Consider the following 23916-nt stretch of genomic DNA (forward strand, 5'->3'; position numbering starts at 1 on the left):
ATAGAAAAAAATTTTTTTTTTTTTTTCCGTCACAGACGAGATTTGAACCTACGTCCACGGAGCCTGTCGTTGTACGTCTTGACTTTGTTGACTGGCGCCTTAGCCCGCTCGGCTAACGAACGAACTAACAGTAACAGAATGTTATAACAGTCATAAGCTGTTAGCCCTTACGTAGAGGATACGTAAGGAAATTGTTAAATCCTGGCGCTCCTGATCAGGATAATGGGATAAACTTACTATATTACTCTATTGGCACCAGTTCTTAATAAGTGTACAAAGTTTGAATGAAATCGGTTCGCGGGAAGTGGGAGAAAAACGGGTGTGAGTTACATACATACATACATACAAACATACAAGTGAAGCTAATAAAAGCGTGTTAAAAAGCGAATTGAATAACTGTAAGCCGATTTCACTAGGTAGTGAGAAAAGCATTACGCGCTTTCAGAAGCACGATAAATATTCGTATATGCCGCGCTTAAATTCTTCGTTGTTTTCGAACTATAATAAACACATTCCCATGCTTAGTTTTAACAGAAATATAGATATAAAATCCAGAAGCTACTCGTAATACGGATTGCAAAACGTATAATAAATAAATGAAATAACAAAAACGTATTTTATAATGCAGACAAAAAAGTTATTTAAAATCACAATTATTATTTATAACATACTATCTGTTAGCCGCGATCTCTATCTACGGAGAGACCGAGATATCATAGATAATATCACAATATTATATTTCTTTATTCCCCATAATAAAATACTTTTAATAAAATTGCAATTAGTAGCTTTCGATATTCAATTAACAAGAACGATGGAAAGTTCCATGCACCACACAATCCGCAAGTTGCGAGTCTAACTTTCCAAATGAAACTTGATATGAGTTTCAACTTGAACTTAAGTGTATTGTTAGTTCTGTTTGGTAGCACAGATAACAACGACTCGTCTAGTCGCATCAAGTAGCTTATAAGAAAAATATTATGGAGATATAAGTATACTAAAAGCAAAGACTATTATTTTAACACTTTATTGCACTGCCAACGACATACAAAAAAAAACTTATACTTAAACAAAAGGGAAGATACAGCACATAAGGCGGCCTTATCACTTAGTGTGTAGCAAGTGATCTCTACCAGGCAACCAACTGAAAGAGTGATAGAAACGTAACCGAAAAGGTCTATACATATAACAAACGCGCGTTTGAAACATTTGTAACTGCTAATGGCTATACCAACTTATCGATTTTTTTAAGGTTTTTTGCACTACGTTTAGCAAGTTTTTAAATTCTGAGGGAAACTATGAGCAGAAAGGGAAATATTTGTAATGAAAAAACATAACATATATACGGAAAATGTAAAAAGCAGAAGGCACGAAGGCAATACAAACTATACTACACCAAACCGAGTCTGTTGTTGCGATATCCATACATACCTACAATTTATATAAGCACTAGCTGCGCCCCGCGGTTTCACCCGCGTAAGTCCGTATTCCGTGGGAATATAGGGATAAAAAGTTGCGTATATGTTATTCCAGTTGTCCGGCTATCTACGTACCAAATTTCATTGCAATCGGTTCAGTAGTTTTTGAGTTCAACAAACACACACACATCCTTACAAACTTTCGCTTTATAATATTAGTAGGATAGGATAGTAGGATATTAGCAGGATTTACAAGATCTGAAATAAAGACATGTCACACAACACCGCATATTCGGCAAAAGGCGAACCCTATTACTGCAAGCTTTGTCGACCTATTTATTATTTCATGAGTATTTTTATACAATTCCACATGGATATTTTCAGCCTCGATAACGCCCGAGGGCCCTCAAGAACTGCTTCATGATTTACACGGCTAAACATCAGCGCATATTCTCCCCGTCATATTGTCAAGGCTGCAAAGGTCAAGAACAATGGCTTGTAAAATGAAAAAGAACTTTGTGAATCAGTGCAGCGCTGTGTTTTTTTAAACTTAACAAGGTAACATGCACGATCAATGAAAGATAATAGATAATTGCAGGTTTTATGTATTAATTGTGGGAATTCTCGTTTTCTTGCATTCACTACTACGGGAGGCTATGATATACAGCTGAGACATGTTTTCTTACCAACATTATTTTTAGTTTTCTATTGAAATACAAATAAATAAATGCATTTTTTAGTAAGATGCTCATGAACTTTCGCAATGTTAGTGCCACTACGAATGCGCTGCCCGCGTTTAAGGAGATCGAGATAAAGAAAGGATTGACGATTAGAAAGAAGGAAGACTGGGAGAGCTGAGGAAAATAAAACTAGCTTTAGGGTCTCAACACACCGTAAACCGTAAACTTATTTAGCACGAATTTTGCAACGCATAGATTTTGTTCGATTTTGTAATTATGTTAACGTTCTACATCATTACTTGAAACAAACGAATTTTACAGTAAGATGAAAACCCACTATCTTACTCGGCTTACCGTGGGTCCACCGCTTACAACGCTGAGTGTTAAATTATGTAGATTGACTTAGTACATATGTGTTTAAAAACATTGGAACTTACCGTGTTCATCTTTGTATCGACGACATAAAGAAAACATTATGATCTTAGCTCTGCACGGTTACCAGCCTCTGAAACAAGATAGAAGTACTTAAGTTTTTCATGTTTTTTTATATCATCGTCGCCAATGGGGCTGATGGGTCACCTGATGATAAGCGCTACCACCGCCCATGAACAGTTGGAGAGGCGTAAGGTTAATATTTCTAAATGAAAGAATGCTATTTCACGCCGGTTTTCTGTGGAGGTGTGGTACTTCCCCGGTGCGAGCTGGCCCAATTCGTGCCGAAGCGTGCTCGACTACCAATTAAACCAAATAAACGTATTAAATAGGAAATAATGGCCTAGATATTCTTAATGATGAAGCACACCCGATAAAGTAAAATACCTCCATCATATTGTCAATTAATGAACTATCGACACCTCTATTGTATCCGAGAGACACATTTTACAATCAACCACTTTATATACCAATTTAAAACTTCAAATAGCTCCCTTTTTCTCATTACACAAGAACAAAAAGTTTTCTGTAAAAACTTAGTTGAAATGCACCCGTTTGTAGTGGCCATGATCTAAATTCGCTCGCTGTCAATCATTGTTTTGAATACAAGTATTTTCCTTGTGAAAAGTCAACTTCAATTCCGCTACTATTTATTTTCACTGCAGGGTAACTGGGTCGATAAACTACGTGATACGAAATTGCTCCGGACTCACTTAAAAAACACAATAGGAATAATATATGCAAATCGTTCTGGGGACGCTCTCCTATTGTATCGGAGATTTCAAGGGATTCATTGTAACGGCCGGTAATTTTTTGTTTTTTTTTAGATTATAATTCGATTCTTACGGCATCAAGCGACTGTGAAAACTTCGTGTGGTAATTCTGGAGTGTTTTATGGTTACAGAGCGTGTTATATATGATTGTGTAATTAATCAAAAATTTATTAAGATAAGATCGAAAATTATTATAAAAAATAAAGTCCTATGTCCACTATTGGGGTATGGGGCAGATATTATACAACTGTTTCATTGATTGATTTTCTTTATGGAAAATGATGAATGAACATGATCAGGCTTGTGTGTCCTGCCAGACCGAGACATGTTTTGCGAGTCCTCAGGTATTGACCACTGTACCACGTAGGTGATCAAATATTATTGTAAGCTAATATATAATATGTACTTATAACTACTACTATATAATATACTTAAATGACGGTGTCTGGGATGCCCTAGAAGAAAATTGAATATGTTATGAGATACTGTACTTTTGTTATGGCTTTCCCTGCATACGCTTCTCATTCATTGACATTCGAGCGTTTTACCATCGCCGTTTTCACTAGCAAGGTTTGTTTTATTTAGAAAAACCTTAGCCTAACCTTAGTCTAGGAAGTCCCCATAGTCGTTCTCAGTACTAAATTTCACTAAAATCGATTTAGTACATTAGAGCGTCAAAAGGTAATGCAAAATTAATTGTATGTAAATACAAACAATAATTGTAGATTTATTGTATACAAACTAGAACCTGCGGCTTCACTCGCGTGGTACCCAGCTAGATAGCCCATGTGTTAATCCAGATTATAATCTATTTCTGTACCCATACAGATCCCAACAGAGGTTTTAGCGTGAAAGAGTTATAAATATCCATATATTCTTACAAACTTTCGCGTTTATAATATAAGTAGAGATAATATAAATTATGAGTAGAGATAGGGAGACAAATGACATAAACATTTACTTTTATTTTTTAATACAAAAGTTAAGAAGAGTTTCTAGAATATAATATATTTATAGACGTTCTACGACTGTCTAAAATAAGAACTAAAACGAAACAATACACAAATGGTAATTTCTTTCGTGTGAGACTATTTTACATCGATAAATCAGTACATTGTCTGGACTAATTGTATCATCTATTTAATACGGGTTCCACAATTTATTGCTTGTGTATAATATTCTATTACATTGTTAAATCTGCAAGTTGGTGTTACAAATTACAATCTGGTCAAATTTCGGTTGTGGCGATCAATCTCAACGGACAGCGAGGGCAATTTGCACTGGGCATTTTATCGTGTCTATGTTAACAATTGCGGGAATCTGTCTCTGTCTTCAAATCAGTCGTCATAACGTTAAAATTCAAAGCGGCCTATATCATTCTTTCTTTATTTATTTAGCTTATCTTCCACCGCTCGATAAAAAACTTACCGAAGCTATTTTTCTGTATCTTTATAATACCTGTATATATTTAATATTTTTCTTATAAACACAAGGGTTATTTCATGTACTTTTAGTCGTTTTGTAATTAGCTACGCCCTAAACATGACTACTCCCGTGTTAAGATATATGTGGCCTCCATCAGTCGGTACGTTCTTTCGTCGATAAAGGCCTTCGGAAAGCCTCGTGCTTACGTCAGATAATTACTTCTACCTATAACAAACAGACAGTGTTAACCCTGCTGCTACTAAGGATGAGACACAATCGTTGAACTCATTCCAGCTACAGAAATTTTTGCCTAAACATAGGTTAGGCAACATATTTAGCAATGTTATTTTTTGTCTATTTACATAGATTTAAAATGTTTCTTGTAGGTACCAACGCATTTTGTAAAGTTTGCTTTTTATTTTTTCATTTGAATTGTGGATTTAATTAAGTGGCAATGATTAATTACAAAAAATAAATAAACTTATGCTTTTTCACAATTTGACCGATTTCGCCACTATGAAAATTATAATTCTGTAGTGTTTATAAAACATTATGTAGTATGTATATTCTGTGTGTTTGTGTGAATACAATTTATTTCACATATTTCCGTGCAATTATAGTAATTAAATACATTGAATAAAAAGACGAATTTTATAAATTTCTGGTAACATATGCATACACATAAAATTTATGTAGTGGTGGTGGTTCAGTGGCTAGGACCTCAGACTTGAAACGACAAGTCAAAATCGAGACTGGACGAGTATACAAGAAATAAAGTGATTTTTTAAATTTTTCAATTTCCACATTAGTCACATCACCACATCTCGAATGAGTTTGACGACATGAGACATCTGCCAACCCACACTTGGCCAGTGGGGAGGATTATGTCCTGAGCCTTCATAGGTCGGCGTCCGATCAGTGGAAACATAATACATAGGCTGATGATGATGATACATAAATACGATGTTAATAATGCAAAATCAGTATTTTCAAAAAACTGTATATTTATATCTTTATCTTAAGTAAATATTTGAATAATTAAAAAAGGTCTCACAAAATTCAAAATATAGCATATATATATGTATATCATTTACAAAACCAAATAAAATTTTATTGTTACAAAAATTAGTGACCAATTTTAAATATTTGTAAATATAATTGTATAAAACTAAGAAACTTTTATTCAAATTATTCGTAATCATTCACAATTTAGTCCTTTAAAGCCTTGGGTAGGTTTTATAGGACTAAATTTTGACTAAGAAATACTGTGTGATGTCGAATATAAATAATTGTATGTTTTTTTTAATATATTGAAAATTGTAATGATTAAAAATTTACTACTATTCAAATACCACTTAAATATACTAAAATTTATTCGACTCATCAAGATGCTAACAAAATTGAATATTTCTGTATTTTATTAGAAATATTTGCAATTATATATAATTTATCATTCCGAAAAATAAACTTAAATAAAATTCAATGGGCATTGCAAATATTCTAGAGTCAAATTTAAGCATCTACCGAAATATTTTTGCGCCCAGTGGAAGTCTTAGAAACATCTAGTTACGAACCGGTAATTGGCCTAGAGTCTTCGCCTCGCTGTTTCGCAAAAACCCATATTGGAACACTCAAGTCCTAAAGGCAGTTTCATAGAAGTGCACACAGTCACAAAACTACAAGTGAAAGTTATCACATGTGGACCGTGAAAGGTCTGTGAGACGTGTGCACTACGCGAGGGCTCGAGACCGACTGGGACGAGTCACGAGGAACGGCTTACGGCGTTTTCCGAAGAAATCCCAATCGGGTAATTTTTCAGGATTCCGTAACAAACCAGTTCGTATAGAAGTCTATGAAATATGCAGCACTTCGATATGGTGTGGCATTCGTTGCATTCGATAGGCGACAATCCAATAACGCTTTATCCTAATCGCTGTAATTTTTTTTCATAATACATCTTTTTGTCCTTCCTATGTTATTTTGAGTTTCTTTAAAATTATTTCGTGTGAGACCATAATTAAAAGGTACTTGAAAAGATGAAACCATGTAAGTTTTACGTTGTTTTTGAAAGGTATATATATAGAAAAGGATGAAAAAGGAAATAAGTATTAATGGAAGGAAGAAAAAAGGAAATATATATTTATGCTACGAGGCACATTTGCTAATTATATAATTGCATTTAATTTCTTATTGTTTCGGAAATAATCTGTGACATACGGATATGACAAATCCATAAGTGTTCATAAGGGGGTAAAAACAAATACTTTCAGAATCAAGCATTGTGATCTTGTACATGGAGGACTAATAGAGTATACATGCATTATATCGAGTTTCGTGGTTGTTGTACAAATGTTAATAAATCGAAGTTTAGTACATCGATCACTAAACAACTTACGATTAACAAAAACAGCCACAAAAACATCATTCATCAATTCGTGTATTATGTTTACGCAGCGGTAGTTATGGCATGTCGATAATATATTTCACAAGCGGTCCGCCCCCGCCTCGTCCGTGTATCCTTCGTATAGCCGATAGCGTTTAGGTCTAGCCAGACTACGTACATATCCAACGGTGAAAGAAACTAGTATCTACTATTTCCTGAGTTTAGCGTGTCAAACAAACAAACTCTTTAGCATGTAAGAGGCCCGAATCTTTACCTTACCATTCTCAGTATTTTCTCCTTCCTCTTTTTTCCCCCAACAAGCCTTACTTTGTCCCGTAAAGTCGGCATACTATCCGACAGAATACAAACATAGTATTCAGACTTTCAACCAGGTCAAGGGTAATATAGCACTTTAACTAATTAACTTATAATGGTATTCAGAGGTAAAGTGTGTACGTTATTACGTACGCTGGACTGAACGCACCTGCTCGCATGTTGAAACCAATAAAAGGGCAACACCCTCCCTCATACGATATAGAAACTCTATATCTATACAAAAAAAAAAATCTATTTAGTTTGTTATGTAGGTACTGGTATACCTACACTAGTTCTAGTAAAAAGAGTTAAAACATTCGGGCTTATCAGAAGTCAAACAAGATTTTTCAGTTTAGAACATTCAAAAACACGTGTAAAGTGGACATAATGTACACGTGATAATAACAAAATCTCGTTAACTCTCCGCTACTTGAACTGGCAGCCAGTGATTGCAGGCGCTCCAGTGTTTAAAGGGAAATCCAATAAGACAAACACTTCCACCATTACTCTCCGCTATCATAAGCGATGATCACAAAATCATAATGCTTCAATGTATTTAACTTCTTAGACATCCATTGGCACTCTTCCAATGTGAAATGCTTTTTCGATTCTCATTTTTCGCGAAATGTATTGTAAATAGTAGATAAGCTCGATTTGTGAATGGTTTAATGAAACAGAGAGGGCGGGGCCTCCTTCGCCGGGTGACCGGGGTGTGCTTTGACCGCGTGACCCGGTCACAACGTGACCCGGTTACCATGCTGGGAATGCACCGCCCGGGTATCCACCACTTGCATTGCCGGATTGATTTCCTTCGTCTCGAGAGAACCAATTATCAGTGAATCCTTTCAAAAAATATCGACTTACTTATTTAGCAGTGTAATATTCTATAATTTTCTACAATAATGCTTAAAAAATAATGTAATATAATGATTTTACTGCAAATTGAATGAATGAGTATGCGTTTGTTTTAAGTATATCATTTATTAATATGAATACAACGAAAAAAATTACCTATAATAAATGTAACTTTGAAAATTAAATTTTAAATATATGATTTAGATTTTACTCGACAATATACTATCAAGAGTGAGACTCTCGAAACCATTAGTGTTTTTTTCAGAAGCACTTCGTCGCTGTAGGTCTTTTTCAAATTCAGAGTATTCATCAAAAGCGTCTACATATAAGTCTGGGATGCAATGGATTCCCTTTATAACGAATTTCAGTATTCGTCTCATACTTAACAATTCTTTCTTGAGCTTCCTCACCAAGTTTGACTTTGAATCCAATAAGGCCTTAAGTTTTTCTTTCTCTAATTGCAAAAGTAGATTCTTTGTTTGTCTTTTCAATTCTCTTTGATTAGCGGCTTCTAATTGTTTTTTTACTTCACACAAAACTATGTTGAAACATTTCCTCCTCTCGTCTAAATTTGTGTTTGCTTTGTGTAACTCATTCTTTAGAATTTCTATCTGTGCGTAAAGTTCGCTAGCCTTAGCATTACTTTTATTACTTTCTGGCATGGAACACTTTTTATTTTTATTAGCCACTTGTTTCACAATAACTTCGACTGCAGTGGTTTTATTTCTAAACACCTCTCGGGCTATATTTATATCATCGGAGTGCGGATAATCACTGGAAGGATGACGCATTAAAGGAAACATTTCTTCAGATATGGAGGCTCTCGGTTTTAAATTATTCATCATAGCAAAACTTAATCCAACATAAGGTAACTTATTAGCAAATATCTGATTAAAAACTTAATACAATTTTTATTTGACTTTTCTCTAAACTATGGTTATTTTATTTTGTGCTGTCAATGAATAACAAAAAGAGGTTTTGATATGCAGACAGAGGAAGAAAAAGCTTAGAGACTAATCGAAAAATACGACATTAGCTTTATTTTATACAAGACACAATTTGAAAATATAGCTTTTAGCTAACTCCTAAAAATAATACTGTAGCCTTAAAAATATTGAGTTACCTAATTGTGATTTGGGTCCTGTGATGTTTTTTCTAAACAAAAATAAACGTACACACTTTAAATATTCATACATTTAAAAATATTTTTAACAGATTGAATATTGATATGAATGTATACAATTAAGTGTGAGTGTTTGTGTTTGCAGTCGTAATTTTGTAAAAAAAAAGTACCTAAACCATTTTGTTTCATGAATTTCTCTTAATGAAAATGTCTCAACAATGTAACAATGAATTAATGGATGTTTCATCATTATACCAAAGTTAAATTTTGAACGAAGACAAATTATTATCGTTCAAAATTTGCTTCAGTGACTTTAATATTAAAACGTAAATAACCACAATCATCAAGATAAGACAGAAATAAATAAATTTTAACGGGCAAATGCACAATGTTCTACAACTGTTGTACAAGGCGTTGTTTCCAATCGCTACAACGAAATGGCATCTAATTTGTCTCACAGCTCGCTAGAAAAACTGTTGTTAAATGTAAGGCTGCGTCTGAAACTTGTAGATAGTGAAGGCACAGCGTTTTTCCGGTCAGAAAGATGCCAGCGAGGCGTGTGATTACACCGCCTCGTTGTAGTGCTGGGTAAATAGCGCTGTATATACCTAGCTACGCTGTGAGAGAAAAGAATTAAAAGCTCAATTGTATGGGTACATTTAAAATACAAACCACTTTTTATCGCAATCATAATATTATATGCTGATAGTATTAAACGCATAATTTTTATGCTAAAGATTCTTTAATTTTTATGACAGGATTGGTTTTCTGATGGAAGTTGTAAAAATACAGTCTTTATTGTTTCAAACCTATCGAAACCTTGTACAGAAATTCTTCACATAACATGTTATTATCCGATTTCAACAGAGGGAGGGTAACGTTTATTGAGTATATATGTATCATGTGTGTATGACCATTATCTTTGGCACGCCTGAGCCGCTGGACGGATTTTGACATATACCTATAAGGTGTCGGATTCAAATGTCAGGATTCTGGTAATGACATAGATCAGTATCGTGTTATTCATGTTCTAACCTCTACCAATAGAAAAATAGAATTGAAATAAAACTACAATCTATTTTATAATAATAAACTTTGTTTAAAAATTGTTAAATAAGTAAATAGCAATAGTAACATAATAAAATCAGTACAAAAAAAGAACACGTAAGAAATCAATATTTTATAATAATAAGATATAAAATTTTTAAGAGCAATCATTTGAAGTTTGATTTCGTATATAAACTGATGGAAAGTTATTGCCCTATTTATCATTTATCGATAGCAGTCAGTTTGTCCGACTCGATATTTTATTTGTCGAGGGACCCTCCCAAGATTCTAAAATCCAACCAAATAACAACAATTTCCTATCAAACACAAAAATAATCACGCAAATCGGTTGAGGACCCACGAAGATATCAACTATCAAGTAACAAAATCGGAAAACAAATACGGTCCTTTTGACAACCTCCTTCTTTATTAGACACGTCGATTTAAAAAGATTCATATTATCACTTCTTCTGCTAGCGTTGATTTTCCATAAACATTAATTGCTTGCGTATATTATTGGACTCTGAAGGAAAAATTATTTTAAAATAAAGAAATACCTAATAGAAAAATTATAAATGGCCTACCAAGTCCAAGGCATTGCTACGACAAAGCGAAGGACATGCAACGAGTGCTTTGAAGAACAAGTCGATTTTTCTACTCATTCTTATTGTATTTTGATACATTTTATTATTGTGTAAGCAAAATAATAAGCTTTCGTCATTCTATATAGTCTACGTAAAGTCAAATATATCAATATACTTTTTGAACTCGAAAATGACCCAATTCCTCTTGAATTTCACCTCACAGTTATTTGGTCCGTCGAATTTAAAAGAGAAAACATTGGGATCAAATAGATTGAATCGTTGGAGGGTTAATCAAATACCTCTTAGCGCGGGCTAACGGGATTATACTACGTTTATTGCATTTCAACTATATTACTAATCACGTAGGTTCCTGGCATTAATTATCCTGATTTGTAGCTACTTAAGAGATGAAACGTACCTACGTGTTCCTTATATTTTGTGTGATATTAATTAGAGTTATAAACGTTTATAACCAAGTTATATTAGGAGGTAAAATAAAAAAATAGCTATTTATAGTAATACGTCCCTTGTATTAATTAATTTATTTAATTTAGTGCATTTCATAAGGCTGTTCTTAAAAAAGATTGTTATAATTTTTCTGAATGTCATTTTACATTGCACATTGCTGTAGTGTTCTAAAAGCTAGAGTGAATCTTGATTATTTTGTTGGGTATCTAAATTACTAACAGTAAAACGTATAATTCACTGTAACATTGTCCACTCGCACAACCATGTGACAAATGAACCACATATTGCTAAATACTTAATTGCTACACTGAACGCCAATAAGACATCTGTTTCTAGCTATTTAAGAATAATAACAGAGATCAAACCTGTAAGCTAGTGTCATGAATAATACGTTTTCCGTATATTTTATGTATGCATGTGTAACCTCATTCCATGAGAACATTCGACGGCCCACTTTCGCGACCTCGACTTGACAATACCTATGTCTAGGGCGGTACTACACGCTCGACTTGTTCTCCTGTTAACTTACCCTAACAATTCTGAATACATTCAGACACAAGCTAATAAAAGCATTTGATTCATTACTGGACATTATCGATATTCTCTGCGCCAGTTCTAATGTGGGAAATAAATGGTTAATACAAATAATCCGTAGGTACAAAATGTGTCTCCATTATTTTTTGTCACAGTCTTATAAGACTTTGTGAAAGCGAGTTCAAAAAATATCGAAAAGTTGTCCATTGATTCATTGCCTACTAGTTGTTTTGATAGTAATAATTATAAGGTCTTGGTGATCTTTCTAAAATAGATATAAAGAAGGTCACCGACCGCGACGTCTCTAAAGGGTCGTACAATTCAAGATTCTAAAAAAAGGACCAAATTACAACAATTTCCTATCAAACACAAAAAAAAACATTCAAATTTAAAACCTACTTCGTTGTCATCCGCCTTCAAAAAAAGGAGGTTGTTATTTCGACCATATTTTTTGTGTTTATTACCACAAAATTTTTAAAACCAAAAAAAAGCAGACCGATGGAAGATGATTGCATGACATATGAAACTGATGCCTCCCATTTTTGTTTTTTGGCGGTAAACGGTTTAGTTTCGTTGTTAAAAATTATTATTGGGAACCTCGTCTATATATAAAAATGTGCATCGTTCAAGTGAACCAGCCCGTTATGCTACACAATAGCTGCACTATTGACTACAGCTAGAGATTCAGCCAGCGTCTCAGTAGGCATCCTATTGAATTACGCGAACGTTTATTGAGTTAACTGCCGCAGAGTTGGTAATACATCGTGGATTCCTTATTGCATTACATCATGGATGTATTATGACAGCATCTATTTATTTTGCTGTAAACAAGCTGTGATTTATTCTACTATCGCAGTTATAGAATTGCGATTGTAACATCGCTGTTTTAAACGATATTCAGACGAATGATGGTACTATTTACAAGAATAAAAATAGCAAAAGGTTCATCATAATTTAATGATAGTGGCTGGATTATATCTTATAATTTCGCAAGTTGGTAGTGTCCCTAAAGTATCTTTGTCGCCGTAATATTGTAAAAAGCGTAAGATCACCGAATCAAATCTAACCTACCTCGCTATCAATTACATCCAAATATTATGTTCAGCTGATGAGACGTGAAAGAGTAACAAACATCCATCCATCCGTTTATTATATTAGTTGGACGTGGATGAGTGACAAACCTATTTTTTTAATGTACATAAAAAATACTTTCAATAAATAAAATAAAATATTGCTAGTGTTCTTTTTTCTCAGTGAATGTGGGAGCCGGAGCTTCTACAAAATGAACGTGGGTGGTGATCGATTACCATCAGGAGAACCAACAGATCGGTTGCCCGCTCTAATATAAAAAGAAATGTCCACTAGTTTACATAAATATGTAATATTATAATATTTCTTATTTATTGGTTGGTTTTAATAAAAAAATCTTTATTTGCTTGAAACACTACATATGGTACTACATAATTAACAAACTTTTTTAAACGGTCCATGACATGTCCAGTGAATAAAAGCATGCAAAAATAACTGGGATTAACGGTCCGTTCGGGTCGACCTTTCCCTCTTTCATTTCGTTCGTCCTCTCATACCTATTTCTGCTGCCATCATGTCACAATACCGATTTATCTATCCCTCAACATTGGAAGAATCAAAATTTGATATCGCGTAAAAATGGCGCATCGGTTGGCGTATCAAAACTAGATACCGACAGCCTCGACATTTAAACGTGTCTCTTCCCGAACTTTATGAAAGTTACTGTTCTAACTTTCATAAAGTACGGGAAGAGACAAGGAAGACATAAGGATACCAGTTAAGTCTTTAAAAACACGTGTGCCATTCAGTTGAACGATTGTAAGGCGGCCTTGTCGTTCTATAAGTATATATAATTGCAATACAGAGTAGTTAGGTTAAGTAAGTATCATAAAAAACATTACATTGGATTGAAGAAATATTCATAGGGTTGCTAGAAAGAAAAGATCAAAACAGCTTGTTATATAATATTTATTTAATACAACCTCAAAAAGTAACAATAATATATACTTTCCTTATTGTTATACGTACATTGCATAAATGTTTAGAGTTTAACAAATTATTATTATGCATAAGACATTAACACTTATTCTGGTATATTCGCGTAGCAGTATTCATTTCATAAGAGTATTTATTTAAGAGATTCGTTGTCATATCACTCAATTCACAATATTCAAATCTTTTTGGTATGGTCAATAGGCGGAAGACTTGTTATTTAAAAAGACCAGAAACTTATGAATAGAAATTATTCCAACCGCGTGGACGCTTAAAAATAATTATAACCAGATTTAGACCCATTAAAAAATAAAGAACAAGAATTAAAGGGTACGTTTTTATTCATAAACTTATAATTAGCTACTATCTCTTGTCAAAACTTCATAATATATTTTTTTATGAGAATTTCCCCAAAGCGCCATCTAGACACAAAAAACTAAGGCTTCTTAAATGGAAAGCAGACAACTAATGTCTCTTTTTTTAATACACACAAGAAAACATGTAGCGTGTGATCGTGCGCTTACATTTTTCAAATTGAAACGCCACCTGATAAGGGGTAACTATATCTTAATTTAACCTCTACGCCATTTCTTCTCGTGGCAAAATAATAATTTTGTTTACTTAGACTAAATTTATGTATAACACTACGATATCCCATGAACAAATCATCTCAAATCGCTTATGGATAGTTTAATAAGGCACTGTTAGTTCTATCGTTAGTTCGTGTTAACAGTGAGTCATCATTGTAGCAATTTTTTTAATTTGGATTACGTTCTAGAACTTGTAGAACAAAATACAAGGAAATCTAGCAACTGACAAATTATGAAGAATTAAAATATGAATTATGTATTGATGACTATACTCTCATTGGGAATTGACTACACATAGTAAATAATTTTGGAATAAAAATGGGTCCCATTTCACGACATCGTGCTACATTTCATGGAATTAGTGCAAGAAATATATAAAATAATCTTACAATTATAATTAACATTGAAATAATGAATAATAATTGTGTTTTTATAATGACCTGTATAATTACTAAGTATATTGGCTATAAAATTCATATATTATGTATATTTCATTAAAAGTAATATCTATAAGACAATTATAATGCTGATTAAAGCTGGTTAAGAAGTTATATGGTGTTTATGGACAATTATATATTATTAGTTTATTATCTATCTATATGTCTCTTATAACGTTTTTTTTTTTTTTCAAATATTTAGTGGCACTAAGAAAATTTTAATCTCAAACAAGGGTATTTAGAGATAATATGAAGAAATAAAAAATAGATAATCACAAACAAAATGTCGAGAGAAATATTATTCGATGGGTAATTTTAAGTAAGTATAATTAATAAGATTTTCAAATAATATTTAAGGTCCTAAAAAATATACTGCTAATTCGAACACATAAGAATTATTTTTTAAAATGTTGTGAAATATAAAATAAAATAAAAGTTTAGTGTTTACGGTTAATAATAGTTAATAGCATTATATATTATTAAGTTAACTATAAATCATATCCTTATTTAACTTAGTCCATTAAATATGTCTGATCATCATTAAGTTCAAAGAAAAGCTGGTAGATCGAGTTAACTAGAATTTAACTGTGAGTCCAACGCACCTGTAGTGCTTATAACGTTGCCATGTTTACAAATGTTTATATAGTTTTACTTGAGTCATATTTGTAATCAGTTATGATATATACAAATAATTTATAACACTTAATTGTTAATTTTATAGTTAAATTTTATTGATATTCTATGATAAGTTAATGATAAATGGTTGATACTATATGAGAAACTGTATTTTGAATATTTTTTATCAAATCGCGTCATTCGTTCGAAACTGTCAACTGTTACATTCCACTTCTACTTACAAATGTAATCAAAGCATCCTTATATAAAAAAATGTGACAAACGTGACAAATAGCACCAAACCCACCAGTTAAGTCCCAGTTGGCTCGATGACCCCATGGCCCCTAAACCACTGCGCTGCTGGCCATCATGTTGACCCCGCAAGTCCCGTCCCCGCGGTACACGCGGTAGTAGCCCTGTTCGCCCCACTCTTTGCCCCACGAGTTCTTTATAATCCAGTACGGCAGGTGTTTGTGGAAAAGCGGATAGTCTGCAAAATAGAAGCATTTATTGTTCATTTTATTTATTTGTAAAAGGAAATGGTATTAGTAAGGTAAGATAAGATAACGTAAAGGTAAGGTTTATCATAGCCTTACTTGAGTTTAGTGTGAAAAGTTATGTTGTAGTTAATTTAGTGGATGTTTTCGAATTCGAATAAGACTACACTTTGAGAGTATAAAAGAGAAATTACTCTTACAAGTACAGGATAAAGGAACCATTAACCCTTGCCGACTGGCTATGTTTATAAAAATACGAGCAGTACTGATCATTAGCAGCGGAATGTGTGTGTGTGCGATAATTAAAAATTACATCATTTCTTTTCTATTTCTATCACCTGTACACATGTTACGCAAAAAGATTGAAGGTGATTGAGCAAAAATATTAGCTCACAACCCTCTGTGACAATCGCAAATTCGTGTCGTGTGTGTCATGGCTGACTTTCGATTCGACCTCGACGCGTTGTGGCGATGAAGAAAACCCATGATGCCTTCTCAATATTAATTGGTTCACAATAACACGAAGAACAAGATTTCATTGCTTAAAATAATTTTAAATGAAGAAAATACAATTTATTAAATATTTCGAGCAATAAGTCTGTCCATCTCGGTATGGTAAACCAAATAACACTTACTACAAAGTATAACTCATGACATAAAACTATTTCAAGACAATATTAAAAACATCGCTAAAATGTATGAAATTTCTTTCTGTAATATAATAGTTACAAAATCATATATTACCCTTAGCACCATAGCCCACGATGAGCACCCCATGGTCCAGGTTCTTGGGGTTGCAGAGCATCCGCCACGGGTGGGACACGCCGCCCACGTAGAACTGCATTGCGTTCGCGTTGATACCTTTCAATATATTTATACGTTACTTCAATTTATCGTTCAATCAAAACTGATATTCGCCCGTAATGATCCGCATCGATATGAATCTATCAATAAGTTGGAATTTCACGATCAAAGGTAAGGGCTATTCATCGGTAACTAAAAAGGAAGATGCTATCTGTCATTTACGCGGTCCTTTTCAAGAGGCTAGACTTCTTATCCTATTCTGATTCGGAATCCAAGCCGCTTGAAACGTATTGTTGATCATGGAATATGTGAAGTATCTTCAATACTAATTTTATTTTAAATGTATTTTTTAAAATATCTGTGTAACCCTTGTATAAAATGTTTGAGGTTTTTCTTAATTTGTAAAGTATTGATGATAGAACAACAGAGAGCAAGACACCTTTATATGTTCAAATATTGTAGATATGTCACTATAAAAATACTTTATATTTTAAGTTAAAAGAAAGCCAAATAAGCTAATAATATCAGACCAGGTTATTCGTAACTGTATAAATTATATTCCAAATTTTCAATACTTGTTGATTATTCAAAGGATATAAAGAAATTAAAAATCTATACTTTAATCCTAACATACAACTATTAATTATAACATTAAAAGGGAAAGAGAAGGGAACGGGAGTAATATAAAACTTACACTGAAAGGCAGTACAAGGGATTCATATAAACGGTAGCTCATCGGTCTGATAGACAGATGAAATGGACAGCAAAGTATATCTATCGATAGGATGATGATAATGCAATGAATGTAAGCAAATAGATAGATAGTCTAACTTCAGTAATCGAAATAAGGGTTATATAGGGTATTGTCTGCCTGATATAGGTCGATATTTCTCTTTGTCATAATGGATAAACACAATCTTGACAAACATTGGTTCTTTTCTCAAGATTTTCTAAGTCTTATTACAAGAAATCGTGGAGGGAAATGAAATGGAAAAAGCGAAGCAGTATAAAGTCCTACACACTAGTCCTACACAATGAATAAATAGGAAGGAGAGAAAAAAAAACGAATCTTCATAAGTAAAAAGTCATATGATACTACAGTATATTGACTTTATCCTTTGTATTTTTCCCTGCTATTAGTCTGAAGTGCATACTGACTCATCTCACTTCATTAACATTCAATCGTCAATAATTAGTTCAACTATCTATGAATTTTTTCAAAACCATGTTCCGACTCGAATTCTTTTTATTTTAAATATTTAAAGAACCATCCAATAAATTATATCATCTCCATTCGTATATTTTAAGCAGTAATATACATAAAGTAATCACCTCTTATACGTTATCAAGCGCAAATTCAAAACTAGAAACCCCTAATGAGTCCAGCTTATTGCCATGATCTCATTGTTTTGCAAAACATGTACATATTATGATTAGTTAAGTTGTATGTGTGTACATCTCCTTATCAGTTATTCCTTAATTAACAAATTAAACAATATATTTACACGCTGGCTGAATCATTTGCAGTTAGACCGGATCAAATAATAATACCATAATCATAATTATATGAAATTCCTATAGCGAGTGCTAGGAACAACTTCACGATTATTTATTTTTCTCTCTCGTCTTTTGCACGTGATCGGTTGAAGAGAAAAATAAAGCATATCTGTGAGTTCATTATCCTGACCTGCAATTAAAAAACTTAAAAGATTCCTGGCACTGTTAGCCGTTAGTCTTGTTTACACGAGGCGCTTATCGCTAAGGGGCAATTATTGTTGACATTGAAATATTATTAGTTAATAATTAAATAATGCGATTATCGCTATTCTAACATCCTTCGAAATTTCCTGTGCGAAAAATATTATGCTATAATACAGAAAATGGAAAACTTCATAAGAGTAATTACAGGGAACGAGAGAGAATTTTATCAATTATCTGTGACCGTTGCGGTGACAGAAATTAGTCACATTAATTATAGTATAATGGATTTTTAAACGTAGCGGATAATAACTATGAATACTTTAGAATTATAACTGCTCATTAAAATTACCTAGACCGCCTCCTTGGTACAGTGGTTAATGCGTGAGCGTAGAACCGAGAGGTCCTGGGTTCAATTCCCGGTGGGGACGCACAAAAGAAAAAAATGTCTCGGTCTGGCAGGGCACAGTAGGCTGATCACCTACTTGTCCCTAAAAGAAAATCGATCAGTGAAACAGATGCACATCATCTGCCCCATACCCCACTAGGGGGACACGGGACTTCACACACACACACCGCCTATTAGAAAACTGGTGATGGTAAAGGGTGATCAAATTTACACTTTTATGAAACATTTGTTATGAAACATTTTACACATTGCTAGGTTTCGGCTTCGAAGCAAGCAATTGCTACTAAGTAATTATTGCAAGTATATGCTCTGGCCAATTTTTACATATCCAAAGGTGACACAGGAAGAATGAATTCTGCATATGCATGAATAAAGTCTCACCAATAGAAATAGGTCCATTCTGCACCAGCCACTTGGCCATCTCGGTCTCATTGGAAGAGATGTTGAGCGCGCTGCGAATATGGACCTTAGATAAGGTCTTGTTATAGGCGCACTTGTCGTCCACGCCCTCGTACGGGTAATCAGATTCCGTCTCTAAGCCGCCCAGCTGCTCTATTGCTCTGGAAAAAGATTTGGAAAATACATAAATATTAGGCACAAACGGTAAACACTGAAATATTTATTAACTGTTTTATCATCTAATAAGTTTTACTAATTAGTTTTACGCACTAATCTCAGAAACTATTGGTGCGATTTGAAAGAAAAATATTTAGCTTTATTTTGAAAAAAAAAACGCTTAAGGTGCTTGCAAAGAAAAAAAATCATCTAAATCGGTTTATCCACTCAAAAGTACTGTGGTAAGGAATTCAATAAAGGAAAATCGAATTGATAGTCTCCTTTTTTGTGGAGAAGAAAGTCGGTGGATAAATAGATAATCTAACAATGAACATGAAGTTGTAGCCTCGACCTAAATATAATATAAACTAATCATTTCAAGTTCGTATAAATAGGACAATTTATAAGCTCAATACAGATTTATTATCGACTAGCAGCTAATGACGTGTTAACCGCATCTCTTATCAGTCGTCATTTATTGGTACATTTGGCTACATAATTTGGCCGCACGGTAAACAAACAGTAATATTGATAAAATACGTTTGTAGAAACACTACTATTTTGTATTATTGTTGTTTTATATTAGTATTATGTTTTATAAAGCCTTTGCACGTTATACATGTTTTTTTCGTAATTTTAATGTTTAATGTGTGCAATAAAGAATATTTCATTTCATTTCATTTCGTACAGAGTTAAAACTACCTAATAAAAAGTAAAAAACTATATATCATGTTTGTCCCAGTATCGAAAAGTTCAAGCCAGTCAGTTGTTTTGAAAGTGCGCACTGTACCTGCGTGTCATGCGGATGCACACAGACACATCAAGAGCTAGTCTATACCTAAAATTCGCACAGTCCGTTTCGGTTCAAAGATATTTCTACACCGCAATGAGAAATAACCATTATTTGTACTAAGTATAAATACACTTAAGTTCGATATTAGTAAGGAGGGTTTTTAGTTTATTTTTGAATACATTTATCGATAACGCTCTTTTACGGTACGATGACTGCACAATGCAAGTCAGCGTATCTTGGTAAGATACCGATTTAGGGTCGATGGCGTGATCGAACGATCAGTCCATATCACCTCCGTGTCGCGTTCGTTCATTTCACATTAACATTAATTAGTGCATAATGTATTAAATTATAGATATTATATTTATAGTTAATAATTTCATTATATAACAACACAGCTATAAATATTTTAAGTTTTTTGCTACAAAATCCGTAGAACTAGGATTATAACTACTTGATACACTATAATAGATACTAGGTAAGATTACCTATAAGCATTATCAGGGAGGCCTCCATTGCAGCCCTCGTCCAGTTTGTCACAGTCCACTAATTCTTGCTCTGACAGCGATACAAGCTCCCCCGTTTGAATCTTCCACTGACCCTCGATATTCCCTGATAAAAAATATAACAACCTTTACGTGTATCAATATGAAATTGATTTAACTACTTCGAATCAATTCAATCGAAATGTTTCTTCTATATTTCTTATCTGACTTAAATGTTCTACTCCTTTCTCCTTTCGGAAAATACATAAAATATAACCGTACTCTTATGGCCAATTTTGCTAATAACAAATTAAAAACGCGGTTAATCGAACTCAGTTTCTAAAATTATACACGAAGGGTTCCAAAATTAAAATTATTCAAGATTTTTCATTCGAACCGTAAGGGTTTGAAACATATTTCCTGAGTCTGTGTTCCCCCGACGAGTACAATCTGGAGGTCTTCAAGAGAAGAGTGAACAGATACTTTCTAGGGAAGCGCGCTCCATCTTACGACCACATCTCAGCGTACCATCAGGCGAGATCGTGGTCAAGAGCTGCTCTATCATGAATAAAAAAAAAATTACCTGTTACGCTGAATGCCCAACAGCTTCCGCAAGATCCTTGATTTTTCACGTTGGTTACAGCGCCATGATCCCTCCAGTCAAACTTGTCGGGTAGTTTAACATCTGGAATATCTGCTTTTCTAAAAGGTATTTGGTTTGGATCTCTGAGACTGAGTTTTAAACCCAAATATTTTTTCGCGAATTCTTCATAAGATAGATCTGTGAATCTAGTCACAGCGTATCTAGCCGTCCCTTGTTCGCGGATATTGAATTCGTGGATTCTCCGTACATTATCTTTGAAAATTTCAAAACGCTTCAGCATTTCGTCGTGATTGTTCATATAATCTGGTCTATAAGTAGTTATAAAATCATAAAAAAGACGTTCAGCTTGTACGTGCCGATACAACTCTGTGGTTGCTCCGTCTTGGAAATCACAAGACACACGGTAGTTGGGAGGATGCTCTGTCCAAGGTCTTATCCAAACATTTACTCTACAAAATTTGTTTAAACCCATATTTGAGACTAATTCGCAGGTATCATTCATACTCAATGCTGGACAATTAGTATTACCAACTTCAATTTTCATACGATAATGTACACCAGCAATTGTTTGCTTTTCCATCGAAAATATTCTAATAACTTTTTGACGAAGAGGATTCGGATATTTTGCCTCAATATGTTTCAAAGCCTGCTTCGCTAGTTGCATCGCATGTTCTGGATTTTCAAATTCAACATGCGCTTCAATAGGAGTTTCATCGTCTTGACAATTAACGTCAATCTGTTTACCGTTATCTAGCCATAGTCTTTCCCAAATAGTTGAAATGCAATGCCTACGAGGCAAATGTTCAAGAAAGGCGCAATTAGTAATATTTTCAACCCATTCATATTTTAAACAAGACGTATATCCAACATCAAAATCGATAGTTGTAACTCGACCACTTGTTATCTTAGATGAATAACTATTAATTTGTAATACCCGTTGTTTAAACTTATGTATAGAACTCATTTCAAGTTTTTCTAAGGATTCCTTGACTAAATGTTGTATAGTTATTTCATCTGATGTAGCATTTGTAGAACTCAATGTCACGGCCCGCTTTTTTCTCATGACATTGGGAAACATGCAATTTACGTTGAGTTTCTTAATTTTATTGCTGTAAGGCGCCAACCATATGTGAGATGTACAAGTTTTATATGGCCTTGTGGTGTCAATATCGCAATTAGGATACTGTTTCAAATCAACATCTTTTGAACAATTTGTAAATCCTAACATAAAATTAACTTTCGTTGGATCTCTAGAGTCAAGACTAGGTATTACATTAGGTTCTCCTAAATTAATAATTTTAGTTTTAATTTTCGGCGAAGCTTCCAGCTCTTTAATCGAAGCTTCAATGAATGATCTGGTAGATATACCAGTTACAGTCTCAAATTCTTTTTCATCATTACAGACAACATGTATTTGTTGTATAACAAGTTCATCATCTGGAGAAGGCCAAATACGAACGAGACATAACTTATGGTACATTCCGGGTAATTCTTCACATTGAGTCAAGTCTGTATCATCTTGATTACGCAAGCAAAATGTATAAGCTGTTTCGATGTACATTCTAACCATATTTACATCCATTATCGTTCCGCTTTGAAATGAATGAATTGTGATCATTTTCTGTAAATTGTTTGTATCTGACTTTTCATTAATCAGTTGTATAGCACGGTCTGCATAATAATACTTAGTATCCTCATCTATATAATCTTCTTCTGCTTGTCTTTTCTCACGAATTTTTTTGTTAGGTTGTATTGGTCCTTCCAATAGTATTTTATTATTCTCATCATTTGCATGTCCTTTTTTGGAAATCTCACTGTAAACATGTCGTTTTTTCCTATCATTTTCTTCACTATCCTCGTTTTCATCACCTTCATAACAATCTACAGTTATTTCTTTATTGTTTAACCAGGGCCGATCCCATACTTTAGAATGACAATAAAGAATCGCATCTTCTGTTTTACGACAATTTTTTATTTTACTGGGACATGATTTTCTTGCAGCAATGAAATCTATTTTATAAATAATTCCAGAAACCACTTGTTTATAAACTCTCTTCACTGAAATAACTTCGTGCTTTGCTCTGATTTTCTTTAATAGTTGATATTTTCGCAACGATTCTTTGGCTAGATAGATAAATCGAGGATCCAATGGATTTTCTTCACTCTTACCACCTCTTAAAGTTCTCTTCGTTCTAAATTTTTTCTCAAAAGTTTGGCATGTAACATGAGTTATTTCTTTTTTCTTCATCCACGGTCGATCCCATATTTCTGAATGACATGTGATGACATTCCCTTGCCCAGTTGCTTCAAAATCAATTTTTGTTAAAGTACCTGCTACTACCTGAGTTGTTACTTTGTTTACTTGTATTT

General features: G+C 33.6%; 2 protein-coding genes across 2 annotated transcripts in view; both read right to left on the minus strand.

Moving 5' to 3' along the window:
• Nucleotides 1–6467, minus strand: part of LOC119828694 — a 52987-nt gene extending 46520 nt beyond the window's left edge. Inside the window, exons 1-2 of the mRNA XM_038350933.1 lie at nt 6303–6467; nt 2536–2603 (exon numbers count right to left, since the gene is read on the minus strand). Of these exons, the coding sequence (XP_038206861.1) occupies nt 2536–2572 (37 nt within the window). The 5' untranslated portion in view covers nt 2573–2603; nt 6303–6467. The remainder of the gene's footprint in view (nt 1–2535; nt 2604–6302) is intronic.
• Nucleotides 6468–14019: 7552 nt separating this feature from the next.
• LOC119828695 overlaps nt 14020–23916 on the minus strand; it is a 15753-nt gene continuing 5856 nt past the window's right edge. Inside the window, exons 5-9 of the mRNA XM_038350934.1 lie at nt 21526–23914; nt 20946–21069; nt 19491–19669; nt 16943–17059; nt 14020–16191 (exon numbers count right to left, since the gene is read on the minus strand). Of these exons, the coding sequence (XP_038206862.1) occupies nt 16046–16191; nt 16943–17059; nt 19491–19669; nt 20946–21069; nt 21526–23914 (2955 nt within the window). The 3' untranslated portion in view covers nt 14020–16045. The remainder of the gene's footprint in view (nt 16192–16942; nt 17060–19490; nt 19670–20945; nt 21070–21525; nt 23915–23916) is intronic.

The sequence above is a fragment of the Zerene cesonia genome, chromosome 8 (genome assembly GCF_012273895.1).
Source record: "Zerene cesonia ecotype Mississippi chromosome 8, Zerene_cesonia_1.1, whole genome shotgun sequence".
Lineage (NCBI taxonomy): Eukaryota > Metazoa > Arthropoda > Insecta > Lepidoptera > Pieridae > Zerene > Zerene cesonia.